This window comes from Puma concolor, chromosome B2, assembly GCF_028749965.1.
Source record: "Puma concolor isolate L17-30 chromosome B2, mPumCon1.1.hap2, whole genome shotgun sequence".
In the NCBI taxonomy this organism is placed as follows: domain Eukaryota; kingdom Metazoa; phylum Chordata; class Mammalia; order Carnivora; family Felidae; genus Puma; species Puma concolor.
In genome coordinates, this window is record NC_141671.1 from 136,117,544 (window position 1) to 136,139,413 (window position 21,870).

General features: G+C 47.1%; 1 protein-coding gene across 4 annotated transcripts in view; it reads left to right on the forward strand.

Moving 5' to 3' along the window:
* The first annotated feature begins 1,329 nt into the window (after positions 1-1,329).
* UST (uronyl 2-sulfotransferase) overlaps positions 1,330-21,870 on the forward strand; it is a 319,150-nt gene continuing 298,609 nt past the window's right edge. The window contains exon 1 of one of the 4 annotated variants that reach the window (XM_086708095.1): positions 1,330-2,194. In XM_086708095.1, coding sequence (XP_086564221.1) covers positions 1,948-2,194 — 247 coding nt within the window. In that variant the 5' untranslated portion in view covers positions 1,330-1,947. Of the gene's footprint in view, positions 2,195-2,933; positions 3,517-3,548; positions 5,682-21,870 lie in introns of those variants that run through there. The other 3 variants (XM_086708096.1, XM_086708097.1, XM_086708098.1) reach the window with 3 other exon arrangements.

The window sequence follows — 21,870 nt, forward strand, 5'->3', positions numbered from 1 at the left end:
ATAAATCTCTGATTCATAGAATAAATGTGAAACAAACCACGAACAGCGTAGGATTTTCGGTGACAGAACAAGGGGACTTCCCTTTGGACCCCAAAGCAGCCTCCCGATCCCTGAGAAGGTGGGCTAGGGCAGAGAACTGGGAGGTAGAATTTGTGTGTGTGCATGTGTGACACTACCCGCCTCATCCATAACTCTCTCCAGCTTAAGATCTAGGTGTCTTCTTCACCCATTTCAAATCAGGAATGAGAGATACGCATGGATTATGGTTAAATCGTATTATTCTTAAATTATAAGTTCCTGACCTCAGGATCCTCTTATTGTCCATAGAACAGTTTTCAGATACCCACCTTTAAAAAGGTTTTCGGGAAAACGGTCTTAGAATCAGAGGGGTCCCTGGCTCCTGATTCTTTCTTGCAACTGGCTGGCTGCTACTGGAATGTTGCAGTGAGAGGCACCAAAAACCCAGGGCATCCTTTCTCAAGGTGGCCTGGGCTGAGTGAGTTTTATCTCTTCCTCCAATCACTGTGCAGATTAAGAGAAAAGGGCCCCGGGCTGGGAGACAGTGCAGGGCAGTGGTTAGTACAGTGGGCTGGAGAGTCAGACAGACTTCAGTGCAGCTCCCGACCGGACTCCTAGAAGCTCTGTGTCTTGGGGCAAGTCCCTTGAGCCTCAAGTGGTACAGCTCGTCTCCAGCAGTAAATGATTCTTGCTGAAAGTGTGGCTGATGAGAGCAGCCCTTTTCGTGCATCGCCCACCCCCATCACCAGATCGGTGTTGGATGCGGTCTTTTCTACCTTGGGAGGTTCTCTTTCAGGTCCAGAAACTTCCCAAGGAAGGGAGGGAGGCGGCGATGAAGTGGGTACCTAAGGGCCCTTCCCCGCCTTATGGGCTAGAGGAAGGACCTCCCGGAGTCCGCCCTGTACCACCGCCTTGCCTCTCTGGGCGCTACGTGGATGAGGGGCTCTGTGAGCAAGGGGAAAGCTTTCCTTTCTCTACCAGCAGTCGGAGCGAGGAGCGTGGCCCCAGGGGTCATGTCGAATTATAATTCACACCACTTGCTCTTGGACCATCTCAGTCAAGTCTCGAACACATACATACCCAAGTACCTTTTTTTTTTTAACCGGCCTTTTGTAGGCAGCTCGGGATCCAGAAGGAGAATTGAGTTCCTGAAATGAAAAAAAAAAAAAAAAAACCATATAGTAAAAGAAGTCGTGCTTCTTCCTGCCGGTGACTGTTTACAAGAGAGGGAAGTCAGCGGGGCCCCCCAGAGGTCGCTGGTGGCGCAGAAACTGAGGCCAGACTGTAGAGAAAGGGGGAAGGAGAAAAACACCCAGAAACTTTCTTCCTCGTGGCGAATAATCGCCGCCCCCCGCCCCGCTCCCCGGTCAGAGGCAGTAACGTGACACCCGAGAGAAACCCGGAGACCCGAGCGCCGAGAGGGAGGGAAGAGGGAGGAGAGAGGGCCGCGGAGAGCCGGAGAGGGAAAGGGGAGGAGAAGAAGGAAAACCCCTGTCAAGGAGGTGGAGCGAGGCGACGGTGTCCGCCTCCCGTTCCTCCCTGCCGTCTTTTAGAGGAGTCTGAACCGGGACAAAACACGCCGAGACCGACAGACACAAAGCCGGGGGGTCCACGCTGGCGCTGGAGGCGAGCCCCGGCGGCCGCGAGCGAGCCCGAGGCGCGGCGGGGCGCGGGGCGCGGGGGCGCTAGCGGGCGCGGGCGCGGGCCGAGCCGGGGCCGGGCACCTCGGCCGCTCGGGCCGCGGCGGCGGGGACCATGCCGAGGAAAGTCTCCTGAGCCCGGCAACTTCGGCCCCTCCCCGCCCCCACCCGGGCTGCCCTCGGCGCGGCCCTGCCCATGTGCAGCCGGCCGGCCGGGCTCTCCTCCTCGCAGGCGGATGGGTGACCTTTTCCTGGCACGGGCAGGCTGTGCGAGGCGGCGGAGCAGGCGATGAAGAAGAAGCAGCAGCATCCCGGCGGCGGCGCGGATCCCTGGCCCCATGGGACCCCTCTGGGGGGCGCCCCTCCGGGCCTGGGCAGCTGGAAGCGCCGGGTCCCCCTGCTGCCTTTCCTGCGCTTCTCGCTCCGGGACTACGGCTTCTGCATGGCCACCCTGCTGGTCTTCTGCCTGGGCTCCCTCTTCTATCAGCTCAGCGGGGGACCCCCTCGCTTCCTGCTCGACCTGCGGCAGTATTTGGGTAAGGAAGGGGGGCCGGGCGAGGGCGGCGGCGGCCGCGCGAACTTGTGCGGGGGAGGGGGTGGGGGACAGGGGCGCGCCGGGGACTTGTGGCGTTGAGACCGCCCGACGGCGCCCCGAGGCTCCCCAGGTGGGACGTCCGGGTGCCGGCTCCCTCCCGCGCGTCGGTGCGTGCGGTCGGCCGTCCGTCCGTCCGCCCGGAGGCGGCGGGCCGGGCAGGTACCCCGGGCGGGGCGCCGCATACCTTCCCCGCCTCTGTCCCCGGGTCCGGGGCGGAGTGCGGGCGTGTGTGTTTGTGGGTGTGTACGAGTGTGTGTTTTGTGGCCTGGAGGTGTGGGGAGCGGCGAGGGGAAGGGACAGTCCCCCTCCCCCCACCCCGTGGCACTGTCGGTGACCGTAGTCCTGTCTCGTGAGCACTCCGGGGGCGTGTGGGGGGTGGAGTTAGCTCCCCTCCCCGCTCGGTTCTGCCAGTTCTGCCCCGCGAGTCCCTCTCCTGCCCGCCGGCCTCCGTGACCCAGGGGCATTTTTCGGACCCCCGTGCTGACCCTGGGCTGGCTTGTCCTTCGGCGGCGGCGAGGGGGACGCGGGGAGGGGCTGCGTCCGGGGATCCGGGGCTGTTCGAGGGCCCCGGGTCAGCCTGGCCGGCAGTGTCGCCTGCTGTGACCCGACTCTCTTCTGCGCTGCGTGCGTCTCAAGTCAGAACTTTTTTTTTGGGGGGGGGGGTTGCCTTGCGCTCGGTGTCTTAGGAGCGAGGCCGCCCGTTTTTAGCAGAGGTGAGGAAAGGGTTGTGCGGCGAGAGGAGAGAGCGGCCGCAGAGAGAGGGCGTGACCCGCGCTCGGTGCGGGCGAGGGGAGAGCGGTGCCAGATCCGCGCGAGCGCACGCCCGGGTCCCGGCTCCGCGGCTGGCGCGCGCCCCGGTCCGGGAGGGGCCGAATCTCCACCCCCCGCCCCTGCCCGCGCGGCCCAGAGAGCTTTTGCGGGGGCGGGGGGAGAGGCTGGGGAGGCGCCAGCTCCCTGCCCGCGTCCGAGGTGATGAACCTGAGCCACCCGGCCAACCTCCGGCATCTGCCTGGCGCGAGCGGGTGCGCAAAGGGAAGCCTCTGGAGCGCTGGGCCGTATCGGGCCAAAGACTCCAGGGGGCTGGAAGCCTCCACACTTCCCTCAAGAGTCCCTGAGTCGCGGAAGCCACAGGTCTGGATAGCAGGCCGTTTTCGAAGGACAGGAACCACCTCAGCAAAGTGACAGATGGGTTGAAGCGTTTTGAAATAGAAACGCAGATAACAAGCATGCCCTTTCCACGCAGAGAAGCTCAGATTTTAAAAGGTACGCTCCTGTTTCGGTAGAAACTTGGGAGAACTCTGGTTTTGTAAGATGCTTTAGGGAAAATTAAAGGAAAACATTGTCCGAGCAGATTTGCAAATAACAATCCTCAGCATCAGGCTTCTAAGAAGATTGGGGGTAATAACGCACTTTTATTAAGGAGTCAAATCTCTTTTTTCCCTGAGTTCTGCATTTTGGAGTCTCATGGAGACTTCACAGGGCCTCAGACACCTGCTAGTGCTACGAAGGTAACTTTTTTTTTTTTAAACCATCAACAATAATCCCTGTTAACTGGCACCGGGAAGTGTTTTTGAAGCTTAGGGGTCTGTAAAATCTGATAACGAATACTTTGTTGAAATTCCCTTTAAGCAAAATGTGGAGGCCAGTGGGGCAGGGAAAATACAGTGCATGGAGAAGGAAGACATCTGTGTTTAGTGCCCTCAAAGCGGTTGGCTTTAGGGAGGGCGCTCAAACTTCATGGGCCTCAGGTTTTTCATTAATAGAGTACCGGCTGGACTAGGTTGTATCTCAGACCTCCACCCAGCTCCTAAGATGTTGTGGTTCTGATACCCTTCTTGGGGACAGGAAAACCCGAGAGGAGGAAAGAACAGAGGCAACCCTGGGGGGTAAAATCAAGAAACTGTGATTTCTGGCACGTTGACCTTTTGAAAATTGAGCCCAAAGTGTGTTGTGCCCAGAATTGAATGCTTTCATCATATATTTCAAAAGATGAGGCCTGATAAATTTGGGGGCTCCGTTGATAGAAAGGTGACTTCACTCTGGAACTGGGAAGGACTGATTGGTTGAACACCGCTCCTGTTAGTAACTCATCAGGAAGTTTCTGACTGACATGATGGGTTAAAAAAAAAATGACATCACTTCCGTGAACTGAAAATAGGATACCTTGGCCAAATTTGTTCCCTGTTGTTTGTTACATAAATATAATGATTTTGGGGAAGAGTGGGCTTGTGGTCTTTAAGAGGGTCTAAAATACACCCTTAATAATATAAGGCCAAGGTATCTGCAGAATACTTTCCCCTTGTTTCGTCCGTTCTATTATTTTAGTGTCTGTCAAAACAAAATTTGTGGTTAGTCAACATATCCTCTCAATTTCCTGAGTTAGCCAATTTTGGAGGCCAGTGTTTTCCTTAAATATAAGTCCAGATAAAGTGAAAATTTTCCAAATCAGAATAACATTTTAGCAAAAATTGTTGCCAGGGTGTTATTTTAATATACTTGTGTGCCATTATACGTCTGACACAGAGTCTCTACTTGCTATTTGGCATTAATAACTGAACCTACTGTATCGAATAGGTCTTACAACATTGAACCTATTGAATGTTCTCACAGTAGAGCCAGGAGATATGACCATTCACGGTCAAAGCTAACATTGATTGTGCCTGGTCCCATCAGTGCACATGCAGAATGAAATTGTACGCACATAGCAATGCTACAGGTGGGTTCGGTTGTTATTCCCATTTTTGATGTGGCAGAAATCAGAACACGGATTCACTGACTTGCTGAAGGACGCACAGCCAGTAGGCAAGACCTGAACCCAACTCCGTCTGATTCGGGCGCCCACTGCGCAGCTCTCCAATCAGCCAGGAGGCAAGTGCAGATCTCAAGAGCAGACTGGCTGAACACAATCATACTTGTTTGCATAATTTCGCTTTCCTTTTCTTGCTACTTTTGTTCTGAACATCTTCAGCGGCCAGCAGGGAAGGGAAGTCAAGCAGCTGGTCTGCTCTTAGCTCCACCTTCCCGTGTTAATCCCCGTGTGCCACGGTACTCAGCTTTAGCAGACCCACACAACTGGAGGTGATGGGAATTAGAATCTTAAATCCCCGATCTTTTGCCTTCCTTTAGCGATTTGTTCTTTGTCCACGCTAGTAGCTTTGCATGTGTGGCCACGGATCTGCAGCATCGGTATCACCTGGAACCTTGTTACAAATGCAGATACTCAGGGCTCATTCCGGACCAATTGAATGAAAGAGTCTGGGTGGAGGGCCCAGCACTCTGTACTTTAGCAAGTCTTCCAGGTGACTCTGATGCAGGCTGAAGTTCGAGAACCATCGTTCCGGAATACAGCTCTACTTTCAGAAAGCCTCCTATATAGTTGAGCGAAAGACAGGAGATGAAAGAGAGGAGATTTACCGAGTATTTTAAAGGTGATGTGCGTGGTTTCATCTTTTACATTTCGACTTTGAAAAATGCATCTGCTTTGCTGCTTAAGCCTCATTGTTTCAAGGGAAAGACCAGCCAACAGCCGCAGCTCCAGCTGGCTTTAGACTCTCTGAGGTTAGGAGATGGATGGAATGGGGTGGAGCTGGTAACCAGAAGGAATAGTGGGGGAAGAAAGGGAAAGGAGGCAGCGATGATGCTTTCTCTTCCCACAGAAGCCAGTGGAACAGTTCTTTCTGGTCTGTTTTGGGAACGGGCAGAGTATGTTCTCCTGAAAGGTACTTTCTGCTGCAACACATTTGCAAAAAGGAAAGTAAGTTAGGGGGGTGGATCATGCAGGAATAACTGTGGCCTTGGTATTTTCCTTCTTGAAATGGGTAGAGGGAGAACACGAGCATACAGTGGGGTAAATGGATGGATTTAGCAAAAGGCTGTGCCTAAACTTGGCTACCATAGTCCTTCCAATTCAGTGAAATGCATTTTTGTGTTTTGAAGCAGCATTCAGACTTTGATTTGTTATGGAAAACAAATAAAAATCACATAAGATCCCCCCCCCCCCCCAGAAATTAGGTTATGATACAGCCTCTGCCAGTAGCCTCATTACTTATGAGCTGTGGAAATATCAGAATCTTGGGATAACACTCGTTACACTGATGTAAACTGAATAAGCCAGATGGCTTACTACAGATCTTCTACAACTGGCAAACTCTAATGATTTATCATCAAGCCTTGGATATGTGATTTAGCCTTTATGGGAACTAAATTTGTTGGGTCGATCTCAAATTGACATGCTTTCCTTTCCATTTTTACGTTGTACTACTTTAAATGGGGACGTACCGCTTCTATTTCAGTTTCCAGAGTTGCCAATCTTTATATATATTATATACGAGGATGGCAATTTCAAGTCAAAAGACGACAGAGAAAAAGATGGAACTGTGTTGCATTTGAAATTCTCTAAGTTTAAATGAATTTAAAGGAAAATGTCAAAATAGAGGTCCTGATCCGTTACAAAATCATTTCTTTAAACCTTACAAGTCAAATTTAATTTGTCTTCTGCACATCAAGCATGGTTTAAATATAGTTTGGGCCCCAGACAGCAATCTAGGAAATGAATGCATTAGATATAATGTTATCAATAGAAATTGTTGACAAAAAAAAAACAAAATGGCATTCTTGTTCATAGCTGCAAATGTGTTTTATGGGGTTGGTTGGGGACACAGTAGCACTGTATTAGAAGAAGGACAGAAAATGGAATTCAGCAATGGCAGACTGGTCAGTAAACACAGCACATGAATGGTGAAAAGCATTCTGCTTTGTAAACTATTTTTGCTGTAGACTAGTCTCAGTATGAATTGTTTGAAAGCACATATAAATATGTATTATCTGGATACTGTCTTTTCTTAAATTCCCTGTCATCAACCCAGGTTTAAAACACTAGTTGGCTTTGTATTTGAGAAGCTAGAATGAAAGTGGTCAAGCTGTTTGGGTCCCGAAAGAGATAGTATCTTTTGCTTCCCCCGAGGAAGCTCTAGGAGCAGACACTGTCTCTTGCCTTGCAGCTGTCCTGAAGGGGAGCAGTGATGGACAATGAAAAGGCATCTTATCGGACAGATCCTGGCCGCTTGAATTGTTACGAGTTATCATTTGCTCTTTTGGGTTTTGTTTTTGGTTTTGAAAGATGGGAACACTTGACCGCAGGGAAATTTTGTCTTACCTGTATTGATTTTTATTTAGAGAAACTCAACTTTAAGCAGTGATGGCCATAAACCGTTTTATTTATTAGACCTGGGGACACAAACACTACTGTTTCACCCAAAACTCTGATTTGCAGAAATCAAAAAACTGTAGCAACTGTTGGGCAAGAAAATTCCAAATGAAGCACCTTTCACTATTGCTATTAAGTTTTTAAAACAGCTTTATCGGGATATAATTCAGAAACCATACAAGTCACACATTTAAAGTGTTTAGTAGTTTGGTAGTTTTCAGTATATTCATAGACAAATACAGTCATTATTCTAGTTGATTTTAAAGCATGAAGAGAAACCCTATCTACCCTTTGGATGTCCCCTCCCTCCGCCATCTCCTCAGCCTAAGTCACCAGTAATCTACATTCTGTCTCTGTAGATTTGCCTATTCCGGACATCTCCTAGAAATGGAGCCATATAATACGTGGTCTTTTGTGATTGGTTTCTTTCACTTGGCATATTGTTTTCATGACTCATTCATGTTGTAGCATGCATCATGCTCCCTTCCTTTTTATGGCTGAATAATATGCCAGTGGATATAGCACATTTTTGTTTATTCATTCAGGTGTTGATGGACGTTGGGGTTGTTTCTATCTTGCGGCTGTTGTGCATAGCACTTCTACGAACTTTTGCGTGCCGTCTCTGTTTTAATACCTACTTGCTGTTCCTTTGGGTACGTACTCAGAAGCAGACTGCTGGGTCATATGTTAATTCTATGTTTAACTTATTACAGAACTGCCAAGCTGTTTTGCACAGTGGCTGCACTGGTGGTCATCCCCGCCAGCAATGTACAAGAGTTCCAGTTTCTCTACATCTTCACCAACACTTGTTCCTTTCCATTGTTTTGATTGTAGGCATCCTAGTGCATGCGAAGTGTATTTTATTGTGGTTTTGTTTTGCATTTCCCTAATGATTAGTGACGACGAGCATCTTTTCGGGAGCTGGTTGGCCATTTGTGTGGCTTCTTTGGAAAAAAATGTCTCTTCACATCCTTCACACATTTTTGAACTTGGTTGTGTTTTTGTTTTTGGGGTTTAAGAGTTCTTTACGTATTCTGGAATCTAGACCCTTATCAGATGTATGATTTTGCTATTTGTTTTGAAGTTGCAAAAGGTGGTACTGGCTGAAACACAATACTGTGGCGTATTGTTCTCTGTGTAATAGGTGTGCACCTTCTCAAGGAGCAAGAAAGTTTCATTTTTAGTCACTTTCAAAGTGCTAATTACAGTGTCCGCGTATAGAATGAAATCTAAATACATTCCTAACAGTGAACGGAAGCAAGGATCTCTTCAAAAGAATCCTGGGGGTCTTGTTTGCAGTGATGAGGTATGGATTACTTTGAATAGGAATCCCTTTGGTTGTCTGCATTTAGTTCTCACGTATGTAAATTCTTGGATAGCCAGCATTTATCCATATTACAGATGTCTGAAGAGATTGCTGTGACTCATATGTGACATGTAAGTGAAGCCAGTTTTGAACAGCAGATTATAGTACAGTGGATGTGAGTATCTGTCTTGTATTTGCTCACTGGAATGGAACTGATGAGCTCAGCAGGGGAAAACATTTGGGTACATCATGTTCCTTATACAAGGTATTTACTACCAGGATACCAAGGAGATCTTGAGAATTCTCATAAAATTAGAATTCACGTGCAATTTGGTTGTTATTCATGTTGTGGTGTAACATACAAGACAAACACATAGGAATTTACTAAATTCCTAGAATTTACAATTCCTAGAATTGTTTCTCTTTGGTAAATTAACTTGCAGGCTTTAGAAAGAAATATTACTTGGTTTTGTAAGAGCATTAGACACTTTTGGTATGCTTAAAAAATAGGTGTTCTCAAAATGAGAAGCTTTAAGGACAGATGCAGTCAGTTCCATGCTGCTTGGTAGAGGCTCAATTTGAGTAATTTGTAACACTCACATACTGAAAATCACAGGGGAGCCAGATAGCTGCTTAGTGTTGAGGGTATGCTTATACCTCCTGGTCTGTCTCCGGGTTTCTATTAGTTGTCTGTAATTTCCCAAAGATAGCCACTGACTCATTTTTCTGGTCTCATTATGTGACTTTGCCTCTGCTATTGCCTCTCTGCTGGTGGTTTAGGAAGCTCAGATTCCAGTGATGACCTCCGAACTCCTGTAATTATTTCATGATCACGTCTGAAGTTGTGACATTCTGCCTTGTATTGTGATAGTTCATGGACAAGCTCCTTGAAAGGAGGAAGCTTATTCAGTACTAACCATCTCTACTTTGACACCTCTCCTGTGCCTCCTGCACAGGCCCTCAGTAACTATCTGTTGATTCAATATATTTGCTAAGCAGAATGTTCTTCACTAGGGTTCCACATCCTGCAGTGTTTGGTCTCTGTTTTAAGTAGAGAACATGGGGACGGGTGCCAGGAAAGACTTAAGCTCAGGTGATGTCTACAGCCTGCCTCTTCCTGTTTGAAGCATATGTTCCAAGCAAAGATGTTAAAACCACTATGACATACAGTTCTGTAAAGATTTCCTCCATGCATGGGGATAATTGTTCACCTCTTAAGAATACCTGAGGTCAGTCTAGAGCTTTGACTGCATATAACTAGAATGCAGACTTTTTGTTTCTTGTCATTTTCCTGAACCCCGACCAGTTGCTTTGGGAGTCTGCAGATAGTTTATTTCTCTCTCTAAGCTGGTGTCTTTCCTTACATAGCGATTTGTGTTAAGTTAGCTAGTACGTTTCAAGCGTGACTTTTTGTCTTTAAGGAGATGAGACCAAAAGATGATGTGGTTTTTGAAATTGTGAGCAAATGGATTTTAACCTAGAATGGCAAAATGAGAAACTATAAAATCAGGGCTCAGTGCACAAACCCATTGACCCTTGTTTGATGAAAGGTATTGAATAACCTTGAAGTCATGGCTTTGGTTAAGCAACTCTTCATTCACTCATTGATGGGTGATTTAAGTAATTATTTACATTTAGCCGTATTGCATTTCTGGAAACACCATTGATTTTTTTTTTCCTAGCTCAGTGAGTATGAGTTTCACAGTCTCGATGAAAATAAAAATGGAAGTATTCTGAAACATACAAATTCTTTTGTTCAGTCATTCAGCAAATATTCATGGAAGGCTTGTGAGCCAGAAGCATCAGACATTAGAAAGAATATAGGTTTTAGAGCAGAGATTTTTTTTTTTCATAATTTTTTAAATTTATCTTTGAGAGACAGAGAGAGACTAAGCATGAGCAGGGGAGGGGCAGAGACAGAGGGAAACACAGAATCTGAAGCAGTCTCCGGGCTCTGAGCTGTCAGCACAGAGCCGATGCGGGGCTCAAATCCACAAACCACGAGATCATAACCTGAGCCGAAAGTGGACGCTCAACCGACTGAGCCACCCAGGCACCCCCTAGAGAGAGATTTTGATGCAAATCCCAGTGCGATCACCGGCTGGGAGAACTTGGGCAATTTTCTTAACGTCTCTGAACCTCAGGTGTTTTGATCTGTATGACGGGATTGATAAGTGCTGTTTTATAGGATACTTACCTGACCCACGGCCTGGCATTTGAATTCAACAAATGTCAACTTTATCACTTTGTTCTTCGCTTCTCTCAGACTCCCCTCTCTTCTGGCACGAAAACCTACATTCTTGGGGACGCACGCTTGGACCGACACCCATGCTGGTGATGCATACAGACTCATCCCTGGCTTGGTTTCCAGTTGAAAGCAGCAGTCTAACCAGGAAACACGAAAGTATTAAACTAGTATTCCTGTGGCTCATCTTGTCACCCTCACCCTCTGATTCGTGGGGGCTCTTCAACGGCGGGCAAGTTCCAGTCACTTGCCCTGTTAATTAGACACACAGGAACCTTCCAGTTTCTTCCTTCTGCTTGCTTCCTAGACACAGTCTTGGAAGAACACACTCTAGGCACGGTGTGCTTTCCTCTGTTTTGAATTTATCCACGCTTTCTCCCCCTGCGCTCGTAAAATAAGAACAGTTGTGCAGGGGGCGCATGGCGCAGCCGACTCTCTGGGATGGCCTGCTCTTTGAGAATGGCATTAGTAGCTATGCCCTTGCAGACAATCAGAATGCCAGGCACACACTGTGACAGGGAGGAGGGCTTCTCCCATGAGAGATGGAACCACCATGCCCAGCGGTACGGTCACTTGCTTTTCTCCGGTTCCTACTTGTCTTCTACTGGAAGTCACGGCCAGAGTGGTGAACCCAAGTCATGGATAATGCCTTTGCCCAGAGGCAGGTGAACTTGCCTCTGTTTCCCATCCTCTCTGCTTCTTCATGTTGCCAGGACCTCCCCAGCCTTGGGTGGGCGCCGGGGCACGTGAGAGCCACAGGCCATTACTCTCTGCCGTAGCTGGTCACCCAGTTCCTTGAGAAGTTGAAAGCAAATGCGAATTCACATCGTTGAACAGAAAGTTAAGTTTTGTTTGCAAAAGCCATGACCTTGCAGTTCCAGCGCAGAGCTTCCTGCTCTGACACGAGGGCTGTTTGACGTGAATGCCTTTGTGCTGAATAAGCAGAGGCAAAGCCATGCAGGTTGCTGGGAGGGATATGGGACCTGGTTCTGGAAGGGTCCCCAAATAGTTCAGTGGTCAGTGCTCTTCAGTCACATGAACCTCCTAGGCTTAGGTTTCCTCACCTCTAAAATGAAGACGTTTGATTAGGTCCATGATTCTCCATTGTTTTTCTTTCGTATGACCCCCATCGTCAGCAGTGTGTCCATATTGCCTTGATGGTTTGTCTGGGACTGTGTCCCAGTGGCCGGGACTGGGACAATGGGGTGGATTTGGGGTTCTTCAAAGAGATTCTCTAGGTGATTTTTATATGTAGCCCCAGGAGATGCTGCTGCTTTTCTCTTTAGAATCACTGCATTTGGTGTTTTCTACGGGCCTGTCTACTCTTAAAATCATGTGAAAGAGATAAGAAAGTCCTCTTACTCTAGCAACTGAAATTATAAGGCTATTTCCTTTGGTACCAAATGCTTATTTAAAAGATTGTAAAAGTCAAGTGACTAAGGCAAGTAGAATGCACAAAAACGTTTTTGACCATTATTTTCAAAATCTGAATCATAGTCTTTTTGGTTTTGTTTTGTTTGTTTGTTGTTTTGTCTTCATTAAAATTGGCAGCATGTTTCTCCATCACCAGTTTGCCACAGCCTATCCGGGCAATAGTGGGAGAATCTTGCTCCAGAAACTGCGGGAAGCAGAATATCCCTAGGAAGGCAGAGAGAGAGAGAGAGAGAGAGAGAGAGAGAGGAAGCAGACTAAGATATGTCTTTCCAGAATTCAAAATCTAACAATGCGATAGGAAGAAAGAAGGAAGACACATAGGAATAAGAAGCTGTGTTGTTCAAAGGAGACTCTCACCCCCATCCGGCTCCCTGCCGCTGGACGTCCCATTGCCCTGTGGACAGCTCCAGTGACTGAGGGAGTGGTTTGCCGTAAGATGAGCTACTTCCGGGTAGCTTCACTCTGCCTCTGCTAGTTCTTCTGGGAGCTACACAGAATAGTCCATTGGACTGCATCATCTTTCAGAGGACTGAAGACAGGAAGATGATTGTCTTACCCCCCCCCCCACGTGAATATTGTCCAGAAAAATAGATGTCTACTCTATTTTAGCTCCTCATCTGAAGTCACCTTCAGCACAGAAAGCACAAATAGCAAAGGGAAGAAAACGACTGTACAAGTAGAGCCTTCGGAACAATGGCACCCCGTAAGCGAGGCAAAGGACCCAGACTGGGGACAGATGTTTCTCTAGGAAACGAGATGAATATGCAGTCTTTAAGTGGTCAATGAATCAATAAAGAAGAGAAACACTTTGTGAGATAAATGGGCAAGGAATATAAGCAGGCAGCTTGTAGGAGAGGAGACACAACTGGCCAGTAAGCAATTCTAGAAGACTCCATGATCTTCACTCTCTTAAGCACCTTCACCCCTTTGTCTCTGTGGCCCTTTGCTGGCCTGTAGAACTGAGGAAGCTTCCGGTTCCCTCCATCTGTGAGCCTACTTTGCAGAGAGGAGTCACGATCAGAAGTGTCTCTCTTCCAACCTGTCCTCTTTTGAGAATGACTGCCACATCCTCCACCGTTCTGTCCTTATGACAGGTGAGTGGACCCGGCGGGTGCTCTCGGGAGCCCCGACTCGGGCCCAGAATAAGGAAGTCTCGCTGGGGTCTTGATGCCACATCTGTGCTGGGTGGTCTGCTCACTGAGACGCCCTTCTCCCCACTCGGAACTGCAGCCAGCGAACCGCACACAGTTAACACACAGCAGCGCCCGCAACCCACGCCCTGCCTCTCCGTGGCTTTGCTGAGTCCGTCAGAAGCAGAGGGCAGAAGGAACTGACGCCACGCTTAGGATGCAGCACCTTGCCTGGAAGTATTTTCTCAATATCTGGGAAAACAAGTGGAACTGACTCATCTGGATGGAGTTCTACGGAAATGTGACTGCAGATTTCTTGCGATTTCATTCTGCTTTAGTGTCAGAATTCATCCAGCGACGTGCCAGCGAATGTGTGTAAAATCACATACAGATTTAGACACCCGAAGAGGAAGTTATTTTTACCAGGGCGGGGAAGGAAACAGAAAGTGCCGGTTGGTAGAGACGTTGGGGCAGGGCCGAGCGGGGAGGTGAGGTGTCTGCGTGACCGGGGTGTGGGGACGCTCGTGTCTCCTGTCTTGCCAGACTGGCCTGGGGGCTGCGGTGTGGTCGTCTCTGAGCAGGTCAGGTGAGGAGGGCCTGTGCCGGAGACCTGCCAGGGGAGAGTGTTGGCATCGCCTCCGAGTAGGATGCTAGATGCAGCAGTTGAGAGGTGAACATTGGTTACTCCCGAGACGCGTCGTGTACTCTCCAGACAGTTCCGCAGGAGCCCCGCTCCCAAGATCTGCCCAGGACACGGACATGAAAATGGAGCAAAGCGTTCTGGAAAGCCACGCAGATATGAAAACCAAATGGCGTGGCGTCTTTATTTTGCTTCACCAGATGACAGGAGTGAGGCCGTATTATTTTCTTTGCTCGTGCTTTTCCCAATCCCAAAGGCTGCTCTTGTTTGCTTGCCCAGCAGAGATCCGAGGCCTTTTGGAGTCTAAAGTATTTGTGGTTATGTTCTCCTAGTCATGCTGTGAGATGAAGAGGTTCCCAGAAATCGAAGGGAGGGAGAGGGAAGTGTTTTTCAGGATCCAAAACCTCTTTTTATTGCCCTTTACCCTTGGGCAGAGGATATCTAGAGTTAGTATTTCGCGATAACGCTGGAATCTCATAAGCTTGCAGTCTGATCACAAACTTCTCCAGTGCTTTTGGAAAATACTTTATTCAGGCATTCTTGTGCCTTGCTGTGCTGTTCCTTATGGCCGGGGAGGGGTGTGTTAAGTTCCCTCTCTGTGCCTGGGTGGTGGGATGCACACAGTTATGGAGGTGCCGGTCTTTCCGACCTGAACTTGGGCGTAGAGAGAGAGTGTGGGTAGCATGTCAATAGGTGTGCTGCCCTAGCTTGGAGGGAGATCATACTAAAACACGTTTGGGTGGGTGCCTGGGTGGCTTAGTTAAGTGACCGACTTTAGCTCAAGTCATGATCTCCCAGTTCGTGGGTTCGAGCCCCGCCTCGAGCTCTGTGCTGACAGCTCAGAGCCTGGAGCCTGCTTCGGATTCTGTGTCTCCCTCTCTCTCTGCCCATTCCCTGCTCATGCTCTGTCTCTGTCTCTCTCTCAAAAATAAATAAACATTAAAACACACACACACACACACACACACACACACACACACACACACACACACACTTGGGTTACCAAGAGGGCTTCTGTTTTAGTGTTGCATTTCTTTCACGGCATGATGCATTGCTGTTTGAAAACACAGTCCCCTTTGTCCAGAATTTTTCCCCCGGCCACGTCGTTGGAATGATAGGTGATCTTTTGTTAATTTTAGAGTAAGTCTTGCCCACAAGGCTTATGCTTCATGGGAGTTTCACATCGATGAGCCTTAGAGGATCAAAGAACATGTGTTTTCCGATTGCTTCCGCCTGCCCACCCTTCTTCACATTCAAATTGGCAGTTGCCCTCTCTTGCTTCTATCTCTTTCCTTCAACAAATGTTCATCCAACTCCAGCGAAATGCCAGGTGCTGGAGATAATGTGACCAATAACACTGCGCTCATGGGGCTGTAGGGGCAGAGAACGGCTGAGGATCAGTGTAGGGAGTGATGAACAGGGGCCTGTGAGAAGCTACCGGAAGAGAGTAGAAGCAGGGGTTATTTGTGCCTGGCTGTGGTGAGGCTGGCAATCTCTTTGGTTAAGGGTCTGTCTATGCCAGTCTCAAACTCTCAAGTCTGGCTGCACGATAGAATTACCCGGAGGGCTTTGGAAAATGCTGATTTTCATTCATTGGGTCCGGGTGGGGCTTGGGCACCTGCGCGTGTTAAAAGCTCCCAGGTAATTTTGGTTCGCGGCCAGGGTGGGGAACCGCCGTAGCAGATGCAGGGCGCTGCGGTTTGGTGTGTGTATGAGGTCTTCCAGGGGCTGTTCAGGGGTGCTTCACTTAATTTAAATCTCTTATTTGGTTGTGACATAACACTTCAGCTTTTGACTTCTTATAGCAGCTCTTCTCAAACTTTAATGGCATTCATATCATCTGGGGATTCGTTCAACTGTAGATTCTGGTGTAGTGTGGGTCTCAGGTGGGGCCAGGGATCCTGCGCTCCCAAACAAGCTCCCAGGTATCACCAGCACTCCGCTTAGAGGATCACACTTTGAGGAGCAGGGTCTACACTGTAGCCTTCGTAGGAAATAGTCAATACTTGTAAACAGACCCATTAGTCAAGGTATAGCCCCGCCCACCAAATATTGGTGCATTGAAATGTTTTATGGCATTCTTTTAAATTGAATTTTCATTCACCCATTTGATTGTTCGAATTTTAAGAACACGAGGTGTTTCTTAAGGGAGAATCACACATTTGCATGATTCAAATTTAAAATGCCTTTTTTTTTCTTTTCTTTTAATCTCTGTAATACACAGTATTGAAGCATAGGCTGTTTGGAGATTTGTGACCGCACAGATTTTGACCTCATGTCAAGTTCATTAATAAGCTTCAGAAAGGAAGCAACTGGTCCTGGGTATGAAGTTTCCTCAAATAGTTGTTGGCAGATTCTTGCACCGTTTTAAATGTTGATGTTGAGGCATAGTATCAGAATTCATTGCCAAGTGCCCCTCTTATCCAAATATTCCTGGTAGAATTGTTTTTTTGTTTTTGTTTTTTGTTTGTTTGTTTTTATGGCCAGAGCAAATAATTGGATGCAAATAGAGCAAATAATGAGAATGACTTAGTGTAATGCTTTAAAAACACACATTTTAAAGAAATATTTAAAACCATGAATACGTGCTCATTGTAGGAAACTGGAAAATATAGAAGCACAAAGAAGAAAACAAAAGGCACATGAATTGCTTTACTCACGACTGCTTTGGTTTGGTCACGTCTTCCTCCCCTGTGCGGTATCCCAGAAGCCCTACCTCTTCAAACCTTTTCCTACAATGTCAGTTTTCATGGTGGCAGAGTATCTTGGGAGTGTGCCGTGGTCCCATTAGTAGGGTCTTTTTCATAGGTGGCCTCTGTCCTGTTTTTCAAGCTTCTAGGTGCAGCTATGATGAACGTCGTTCAGCTTTTGTACTCTAGTCTCCTTCCCTGGGATGAATTCTTAGGCTTGGAACTGCTGGATGAAAGTGCATGCTCTTAGGACAGGTGTATTTCAGCAGCAGTCTGCAACCTGTTGTGCTTATGCTCTTATAAGCACTGGCTATAATATTATAAAACTCCATGCATTCGATTGGTGAGAAGTGATCTTCTTAAGCCTGTAATTCCCATTTGCTTGCATATTAGTGACTCCGAACAATTTGACTGTGTTTATGAGACATGTTTCTTCTTTGGGGAATGACAGTTTTACCCTTCCCCATTTTTCCTATGTGTTCTCCTTTCTCTTATCATTTGTAAGAGTTCATTTGTAATAATCCCCTGGCTTTTCTTTGCCCTGTAGTTTTTTTTTTTTATTATTATTTTTAAAGTTGTTGATTTATTTTGAGAGAGAAAGCGAGCACAAGCAGGAGGGACAGAGGGAGACAGACAGAGAGAGAGAGAGAGAGAGAGAGAGAGAGAGAGAGAGAGAGAGTGAGAGAGAGAAGACACAGAATCCGAAGCAGGCTCCAGGCTCCGAGCTATAAGCACAGAGCCCAACATGGGGCTCGAACTCATGAACCATGAGATCATGACCTGAGCTGAAGTTGTACACTTAACCAATTGAGCCCCGCCCTGTAGTTTTTTTAAAATCGGTATCTTTTATTTTTCCTGTGCACTAATTAACCGTCTTCCATTTATTATTTTTTTCTTTGCTTTTATGTTTAGAAAGGCCTTACATCCTGACATCAAGTACATAGCCTGTGTATTTTCTTCCAGTTCATTTGTTGTTTCATTATTTCATTCACTTTCTCACCCTTTTTGGCAATTATTTTGGTGTAAATTAACTCGATTTTGCACGTCTAGCTGGAGAAAAAGTCATCATACTTGAATGCTGTCATTCTTGAACAGTAAATTAATTTTTCAAACATCAAGATGAACTGATTTGACCTTAATGCTTTTTAGAGGATTCGAAACCCCATTTGCCATTTAATCCTACACTTTCGGGAGCAGGAGGGATTTCAGAGGCCCTCTGGTCCTTCTCTGTAGCACTGGAACCCGTGGCTAGGCCTCTTCTCCTTCTCTTGCCTCTCCAGCTATACCTGTGGGTGTAGGTCCCTGCTCCCCAGCCCCCGCAATTACTTCTGGACAGAACTTTCTGTGTCAGCGGATTGTAGAGTTGCCAGCATTCAGGCGAGGCAGACACGACCACTCTCCTTGCCTGCCCTGAGTTGCTTGGTTGCAGGATTGGACAAATTTATAAATCTGAGCCTCTTGGATTCTTACTGGGTTTCAAGCTAAAAATGAGCCTCCTGGCAGCCACATGCACCCCGTTCAGTTTGGCTGGGAACTTAGCTGAGGGCGATGGGTTAGCTCCTGAAGGTCAGCCTGGCTCTCGGACCAGCCCTTTGCAGCATCTTGGCAATGGGGACAGCAGTCATTTTAACACTATTTTTATAAGCAGCTAGATGACAATAAGTTATTCAGTTCCCGTGGGTTGTTATTCTTTTACATGTTTATGAAACTCAAGGGATCACAATTTGAAAACACGGACATTTAAAGACCAACCATATGGTCTAGCGGAGCTAAATTTTCTTTTCAGGAAATCGTGTTGCGACTGTGAACTTGCCTGTACCGGGATGTTGAGTATCTCAGGAGGCAGCGTTAGTGTAACTAGAGCATTGGGCCCCAAATCAGAAGTTCTCTGTTTGAGTCCTGGCATTGCCACTGTGCCGCTGTGTGACCTTGGGGAACTCACTTAAACTCTCTGAATCTCCTTTAGAGGGACTCTTTCTGTTCCGGAACAACCACCACCAGCTTATAAAGAGAATGCTGTCTGGTACTCTGCTGCCTGGAATACTATGAAAATTTGCATTTGTAATGTCTGCTAATACACATCTTCATTTTAGTTTTCCAGGCAGAAGCCTGATCAGAGCTCCAAAGTGTAGGAGTGAGGGTAGGAGTTACTTACTGTGGGATGTGTGTGTGTTTTGTCTTCAAACAAACAAGCCCATTAGAATTCTGCCTTTAGGCCTTCACACACAGTAGCTATTTGCTGTGTAGAGTTCTGCTCTTTCTGTTACAGTGTTTTGCATGAAGAAGGCCTCCTAAGATAATGTAAATTATGTTTTAATCTATTGGATATTTTTACACTTTCCCTGTTGTCCTAAAGGACTAAACAAAGAGTTTTCTGTATGTCCTGAGGCCTCTGGCCATTTCACTTTAAGTTGCAAAGAACAGTTTGATGAGTGAGAGTTCTTTTTGTGTGTGTTTATTTTTGAGAGAGAGAGAGAGAGACAGACAGACGGAGGATCCGAGGCAGGCTCTGTGCTGACAGCAGCAAGCCTGATGTGGGTCTCGAACTCACGAACTGTGAGACCATGACCTGAGCTGAAGTCGGACGCTCAGCTGACTGAGCCACCCAGGTGCCCCTGATGATTAAACGTTCTAAAACACCCTGTGATCATTTAATAAGCTTTTACTTTTTTCAGTACTGTTTTCAAAATTTGTGTCCCGGAGACTCAAAAACTCTCCAAAGAGCTAGTAGTCTAGTCTCTGATATGGATGTATAACTTAGTCATTTTCATGTATATTTGTGCTACTAGAGATTCATCCATGTGCTTGGGGAGCACAGGGGAGGGAAAAATTCGTTCAAGAGGGCTTCCTGGAAGAGATGGCACCTAAGCTGGGTGTTGAAGTGTAAATAGGAGTTTGCTGGGCAGAGAGGTGGGAACAGGGCATTTCAAACAGGAAGAGAACAGCGCTTGCAAGGGCCAGCCAGTGGGCAAAATCGTGGTGCCTTTGGGTCCTCTGAGCAGTACAGGGTGGCTGGCGAGAGACTGTGGCAGGGGGATGGGGGGGAGGTTTGCTGCAAGGGAGGCTCCTACGGGAAGACAGTAGATGGTGAAGGAACCCATGCGTGTTACACTAACTGGCCGGCGGTGAAGAAACCGCCGAATGGTTTTAAGACAACAGAGTGATCGCAGCTTTGTTATTCATGCAGATAACTCTGGAAACAGAACACCATGGAAAAGTCTAAGCGTGGGTCTGGAATGGTCTTCAGGTTTGAATAGCCTTTGAAGTTCATAGAGTAGTACTTGCCCAAGTATTATCACACCTGCTTTTTTACTGCCGTGCGGGGGGTGTTAAGCTCACTTTGCAGATGAGGAACCTGAGTCCAGAGATGCATGAAAGGCTGCGAGTGGCCCAGCTGGTGACATGGGGAGGGGAGGTGTTCTGTTTCTGGTCCAAGTCGGCTCAGGCCCCAGGGATCTCTTCCTCTTTACTGCTTGCATATGTCAACAAAAGCACCAAAGTATTTTTCTGACTCTTTTAATGAGAACTTTCAAAGGGTTTTAATCTTGATAAAGAAAGTTTGACAGGAAAACCAACTTAATTCTTACCCTGCAGGTATTTATTTAGTATAATAGATTCACGTCGCTTTGCCTCCTTGCCACTATTTTCCTGTTATGATAGCGTTCTGCAAGCTGATGGTTTATTTTCCCTGATTAGCTAAAATGGGAAGAAAAATCCCCACTGCGTTTTTATTAGGATAGGCTATATCGTATCTTGAGTTTATGTTTCATTTATTTCTGTAACTTTGATTATGCCATTTTGTCATAGATGAACTTAGCATTTAGGCTGTAATTTCTCACTGTTTTAAAAATGATTGTTCATGGAGGATGGCAGGCTTACTTTCTCTGTAGCCTTATGGAAGATTCTTTTTTTTTTAATTTTTTTTAACGTTTATTTATTATTGAGACACAGAGAGACACAGAGAGTGTGAGCAGGGGAGGGGCAGAGAGAGAGGGAGACACAGAATCCGAAGCAGGCTCCAGGCTCTGAGCTGTCAGCACAGAGCCCGATGCAGGGCTCGAACTCACAAACTGCAAGATCACAACCTGAGCTGAAGTCAATCGCCCAACCAACTGAGCCACCCAGGTGCCTGCCTTATTGAAGATTCTTTAGGGATGACTCCACTTATGTCTTGCCTTGTGTCCTGTGTGCTGGGGCTGTTGATCTTAATTTTTTTTTTTTTTTTTTTTTTGAGAGAGAAAGAGTGGCAATGGGAGAGACAGAGAAAGAGAAGGAGAGAGCGAGAATTCCAAGCAGATTCCATGCTCAGTGCAGAGCCTGATGCGGGGCTTGATCCCATGACCTGAACCAAAATTGACCTTGCATTTTGAGTGTAGCTTTTTATAAAGCTGTTGGCCCGTCTAACCCCTGCTGGGGGAAACTCTGACCTACCTGTGCTGTCACCTGCTCTGCGAGCTTTCAGGCAAAATGCTCTGGTCATTTTGTTTGTGCTTCTTTTGGACCAGAAGCAGGTTTCTAAATCTCTAATCTTGTTAAAGCACAGTTGGAGGAATGGGAACCAGGTTACAAAAAAATTGAACTGTGCTGATTGTGATACAAGGGTAGGTAGTCCTTAAAGTGGCCATTCGAGGGGCGCCTGGGTAGCTCAGTTGGTTAAGTATCTGACTTCGGCTTGGGTCATGATCTTGCAGTTGGAGAGTTTGAGCCCCGCGTCAGGCTCTGTGCTGACAGCTCGGAGCCTGGAGCCTGCTTTGGATTCTGTGTCTCCCTCTCTCTGCCCTTCCTCACAGATACTCTGTCTCTTTCTTTCAAAAATAAAGATTAAAAAGACAAATGGTCATTTGAGCACTTGAATGGCAGTACATCTTTTTAGAGAAGAGGTGAAGGATAAAAAGCTTAAGTGGGTGCTCTGTGCCCGAGCCTGGCTAAACTTGCCCAGGGTCTGGCACTTACTGGGTGATCTATG